Consider the following 5,663-nt stretch of genomic DNA (forward strand, 5'->3'; position numbering starts at 1 on the left):
GTTGAGGAGCGTGAAAAGTGTTTCTTGTGCCTGAGAACTTTAGACACAAACCATAACATGGAATTAATTGTTCTTGGTGTGATCAGTTTTCTCAGATGACCAAAAATGTGATCCCAAAGAAGAGACTTTAAAAATAAACTTCAACTTTTGATTGTGTTGTTGACTTTTTGTGAATTTGGGTTATTTAAACTTGGATGCTGGAAAAGCATCCCATTGCTGACGATTGTGTAACTTTTGACAGCACACAGAGCAGCTTGCACCAGTGTAGCAGAAACAAGGCAAGGGTAGCATACGCCTACTGCAATGCTGAAATTATATGCAGTAAACCAGAATTTACACATGGGTTGCATTCTGGGGATCGCACCTAAAGCCAAAATTGCATGAAGTCAAAGCACAGGTTCAGTGGTGGGTGAAGTTGCCAAAGCCTTTTTTGTCCCAGGTGCCTGTCCCCTTACCACTTAAAAAATAAATAAACCATTTGTCAAGCATATAAAGCTGAATGTGCACTAGTTAAATGTGGGCTTACTGTAAATACGTTTTAAATCTTAGTATCGTTTGAACCATGCTGGCTCTCTATATTTCTGATTCATGTAGTTCTGTACCTTTTGGTACTGTACCTTTTACTAAACTGGGTGAAGCAGCAGTAAACCACCCAGGATATTCTGTTGCTCAGGTTCAGCAGTTGTTATACCCAATGCTGGCTGTTTCCTTTGGCGTTGATGCTTAGGGCTGGGACTTAAGACCCCTTCTTTCTATGGTAATCAAATGATGTTTATAGGTACCTCAAATGAAATTCTCTTACATTTCTTTCTGTGAGGTGGTGGGCTAATAGTCTCATTACAGAAACTCTGGCTTCAGGCACCCCAGGGCTTGAGAAATTTTGCCTTATTTTCTCTTTGCCACATTACAGACTGTTTTCAGAAGGCCTTTTAGTGTACAGCAGCAGTTTGTAATGTAGCAGCGGTGAGTGCTGCTTGAGAAATCCACAGCCCAAAAGCCATCTATAGTAGAAAAGCAGCTGGAGCTGTGTTAAGTTGTATCATTTGCTAATTTGAAAACCCTGCTGGAGTTGAAGCCATTCCCAGTTGCTTACATGAAAAGACCTGGCAGTTTTCATGGTCCACGTTACAACTAGAAATGACATAAACTATAGCCTTCTGATCTTATACACTTTTCTTTATATAAACTGGTAACGGCTGTTCTGGTGATATGTTGCAGAAATATGTCCTTGTTTTGTCACAGATCACCCCTGAGGAAAGAAAAGGAGCAGAACTTGACTACAGGAAAAAATATGACATCGATTGGTTAAAGGCTGGTGGTAATCAGGATCCAAACAAAAACAATCCAAGTGAGGAATTCCTTGCTGCTCACCCCAGGTTCCAGTTACTCTGTGATAGTAAGTAGTGTGTCAGTAGAAGGGTTTTTCCTCTAGCATTTTGACTTGTTTTAAGATGCCTGCCTGCCTGCCTTGGTATAATCCTTTCACAGATCAGTAAGGAAGTGCATTTTACTTTCTTAGACATTCTTGGAGATGGCAGGGGAAAGCAATAACCATGTCTGGGAATATCACCTCTTGCTACAAGCAGGGTCAGGTTTCTAGGCAAAAAGTAGAGTGACTATCCCTTTTGCTATTCCCTTGGGTTAGCCCAACACTTCCACCACTTTCCAGCATCTTTGGGCTTGGTAGTATCTAGCCCATCTTTCAAGGATGGAGAGGGGAAGCCTGTCTGCCACCAACCTGAAACTTGACTTGTTTCGTGCCATGGGAGAGGGAGAAGAAAGTATATTGGCACGGAACATATCTTTCCAGCTTCAAAGAAATGTGGCCCTCCGGTCATCTCTGTTTGGCTCTCAAGACTCTACAGACCATGCCCATCCACAGGCCATATCCTTCACCAGCCCTGCTCTGTGCCCTCTTCAGTTGCTTTTGCTTGGCTGGTACATGTCCTTGAACTGCAGTAATACCTTTTTGTTGCCTGGGGGAGATTTTGGAGGTGAAGCTAAGTAGAGACCGCTGGCTTTTGCTGTAGCTGGAATGTAGCCTGCTGAAAAAAGTAAAAGTAATATCCATTCTTGCACCCACTTTTGCCTCTGGCTCAACGCAGCACTGGCATGCAGCTCTCAGAAGGTTGTCCAGGAAGCAATGTGGCCCTCATGGTCCAAGGTTTCCTGCTCCAACCCCTTGGAACTACAGTACAGAGAATAAAACTCAATAGTCTTTATTTTTGGTGAGGCAAAACCCAGTTGCCAGCATTATCTGGAATGCTGAGTGACTGCATCTTCCTCTCAGTATCCTTGCAGTGTAACCTGTCTGTAGCCAAGAGGAGATGCTCTCCCAGCAACTGCCTCTCTCTTGCACCCTGGCAGAATTCATAACGTAGAATAACAAAACATTGGCTTTTCTGATCCTCATGTGATATGTGTTTGCAGGGTCAGTCAGTGTAGGACACCTGCTCTGCACATGAGCTTTTTGATTTGAGCAAAGGTTTGATCAGGGCTTATAAGTATGTTATTTCTGGTAATGAGGGATTCCTGGGTGCATAGAAGCTTCTAATTCCTTTCAGATGAATGTGCCTATGAGCCCTTTCAGACCTTTCTACATCAGATCTTTTTCTTCATTGTTGCCCTTGTGTAGCCATTAATAACCCAGTCAGAAATGTCTGAACCTTTGAAAAGTTGCAATCCCTCTTTTACCTGCCAGCATGAGCAAACCTACCTACAAGACTAATATTTTGTTTTAAGCATTAAGTGAATTGCTATTCTTGTCATTTTTCCATAACAGAATATGGTGCCCCTGAAGATGGAGAGCTGAAAAGAGAACAGCCCTTCTCACTAAAAAGTCAGCTGTTGGGTAAGATATAAGGCCAAACTAAAGAAAAGTATTTGTACAAGTTTGTACACATCCCCAACAGACTATTTAACTGATGACTCCTCCCCTCCTCGCCGTATAGCTTCTGCAGCCTTAAACCAACAAGGATGTGGGGTGTTGAGATCATGATTCTTATTTCTACACATCAGGGGGGTATGGGACCTGTCTCTCTCCAGAGGATGTTGGCCTCTGAACTCCCATCAGCTCCAGCCGGCATGGCTGGAGACTGAGGATGATGTGTGTTGTCCAGCAACACTGGGAAGGTTGCATGTTCTGCACCCCTGCTGTATGTGACAAGCAGCATGTTTGAATCTAAGTTTAATATTCCTCAGCACGCTCAGGATTCCTGGTGAGGCCAGAGGTTTTTAAAAAATGCTTTCAGATGGATCTGCTTATTTTAGAGGGGAAGGGATACTCTTAGTGTATTTGGTAACAAGTAGGCATGGTGACATCCACTTTCCCCTGACCCAAAGACATTTTAAACTCTGCTTGTACCGTTGTGGTGTGACTCAGTTATGTCAAGCAAAGTTTCTCAGTTTCTTGGTACCCTGAAATTGTTTCTTAGGATATAGTCATGCCCCAGGCATTGTAACTTATAAGTATTAATCTATTGCCTTTGAAATTGCCATACGCTTTTCAGTGTCAAGAATTCCTACACCCAACAGTGCATTAGGGGTTAATTGGAAATATGCATAAGGTTTTTCCTCTTGCCTATAACTAATATACATTGTATAAAATGTTAGTATTACATCAGCTTCTCACTGTTCTTTATTTTCTAAGCTTTAACCTTTAAGTGTCCTGACAGACCTGATCAGAAGCCCATTGAGAAGAAACTGCCAGGTAAGGACAAGAATCAATGTTGATTTCAGGCATGATCAAATCCCAGCTTAATAAGCGAAGATATGCTTGAGTTCTGTGCACCAACATACAACTCATTCAGATGACTAGGGAAACCCAGGAATCCAGAGTTAACTGTAACTTCCCATTACATGGGAACCAGGGTTAATGGCTTCTACACAAGCCAGCTATGGTTTAAAGTTAGCTTAAGAGTCCAAGCTTCTTTGAAAGTCATAAACCATTTGGCATGTAGTGGGTAATTAACCGTTAACTGTGGCTCCCTGACTTGTTTCTCAGCTTGCACAAAGTGACTGACTGCTGGTGCGCAGAGCTTAGGTATATCATTATTATTTATTAAATTTATATCATGGCATATTAAGCCAGTATTTCATCATTTGACATAGCCTGTTGTTTCTGCGTGTCAGAATTATTTTGTGCTTCTTGGCTACCTCATATTTAAGTGTTTTCACATAAAGTGGATTAAATTCTTCTTCAAGGGTACCTAAAGCACTATGCAACAAAGTTAGTTGGATTACAGCATGGATTTTTGTTGATTTAACACAACTTCTCCCTGTGCATCCCCATCTCCCTTCCCAAATCTGCTCCAGAAGATTGAGGGGAAACCCAGAACAGATTTAGGAGATGCTCAGGGAGAGGACCTGACCTGTAAGTTCTATTGCGCAGCCAAAAGTCCTTGCGTTAACAGAACTATTTCACTGGATACCACCCAGTTTTCCTTCTATTGTAAAAACGCATTGAGAAACTAGCCTCATTCTGCCTTTTTGAAGGCAGCAGAATCATCCTCAGCCTGCACACTGATGTAAGAAGCATCTTTAAAAGAGTATTCCTTTGAAGCAAGAGAAATTAGGCTATTGTAATTTTTTTACAGAGTACCCTAATTAGGATTCCCCCCACCCCGTTAGGTTGGATGACTGTTTAATACATTCAAAACTTCAGTCTGGTTGTTCAAGTATGTATTTTGATTAAATGGTGAATCCTCTTAAAGCAGCATCTGCTTAACGGGGAGTATTTGTGGGGAAGCTAAATAGATTAGGAATATATGCAAGATTATCTTTTGTATGAAATAATCAGCAACATTAGAGGGTGATAATTCCTGTCGTTATTAGAATACAACATTCAGATTCAAGATTAATTTCTGCACCTAGAGGGTGCTGCCTTCTTAAGAGCATACAGGGCCATCATTTTCTTGCCTTATGCGGGCTGTTGTTTGGAGGCATTAAGAGCAAGTATCCCATGTCTGCTGTCCTTTAGCTTATACAAAACTTAAGGCTGCAATTCTATACTCACTTAAATATGATTGAACTTTAATTGGACTTACTTCTGAGAGACACGTATAGAACTGCAGCGTAAAGTATTTATACTTTTGGGTCTGCAAGCTTTTGCATGCTTACATGGGCTTTACTTATGAGTAAACATGACAAATAATACCAATTTATATGCTAGCTTTTTGTTAAAGCAGTAAAATAAGTTTGAAAGGAAAATTGCATATTTCAATTCATGTCCTGCTTTCCCTTAAAAAGCCCAGTTCTCTGCCCTGCTTCAAAATTTTACACCTTTAGTACTTACTTGATGAAACAGCATAGAGTAGTCTCTGCTGACTTAATTGTTACATTGGAGTAAAGCATTTAAGCAGCAGCTTACAGAATTACATACAGGTCCCAAGTAAAATAAATGCCAGTGTAACAAAGTGGAAGTATTTTTCTGGTGGACGGGGACACACAAAGCCAAGATCCATTTCCATTCTTGTGTAATATCCCAATGTAGGCAAAACTGACCTGACTTTTGAATCTATCTTGTGGAAGAAGAAATAGCATATATTCCATGGATACAAATCCCATCATTCTCCATGGGAATTTCTCAGTGAGGTGGCAGGAATATAGTTTAACACACTTGTATGACCCATGTGATCAAATGGTCTTAATGAATTTGAACACTG

The 5,663-nt window shown here is 41.0% G+C and overlaps 1 protein-coding gene across 2 annotated transcripts in view; it reads left to right on the forward strand.

Annotated features, from left to right (window-relative positions):
• Positions 1-5,663, forward strand: part of TBCE (tubulin folding cofactor E) — a 31,746-nt gene that overhangs the window by 24,969 nt on the left and 1,114 nt on the right. For both annotated transcript variants that reach the window (XM_083732512.1, XM_083732513.1), the window contains exons 13-15: positions 1,243-1,396; positions 2,783-2,851; positions 3,650-3,709. In XM_083732512.1, the coding sequence (XP_083588638.1) occupies positions 1,243-1,396; positions 2,783-2,851; positions 3,650-3,709 (283 nt within the window). The remainder of the gene's footprint in view (positions 1-1,242; positions 1,397-2,782; positions 2,852-3,649; positions 3,710-5,663) is intronic.

The sequence above is a fragment of the Podarcis gaigeae genome, assembly GCF_964106915.1.
Source record: "Podarcis gaigeae genome assembly, chromosome: 3".
In the NCBI taxonomy this organism is placed as follows: domain Eukaryota; kingdom Metazoa; phylum Chordata; class Lepidosauria; order Squamata; family Lacertidae; genus Podarcis; species Podarcis gaigeae.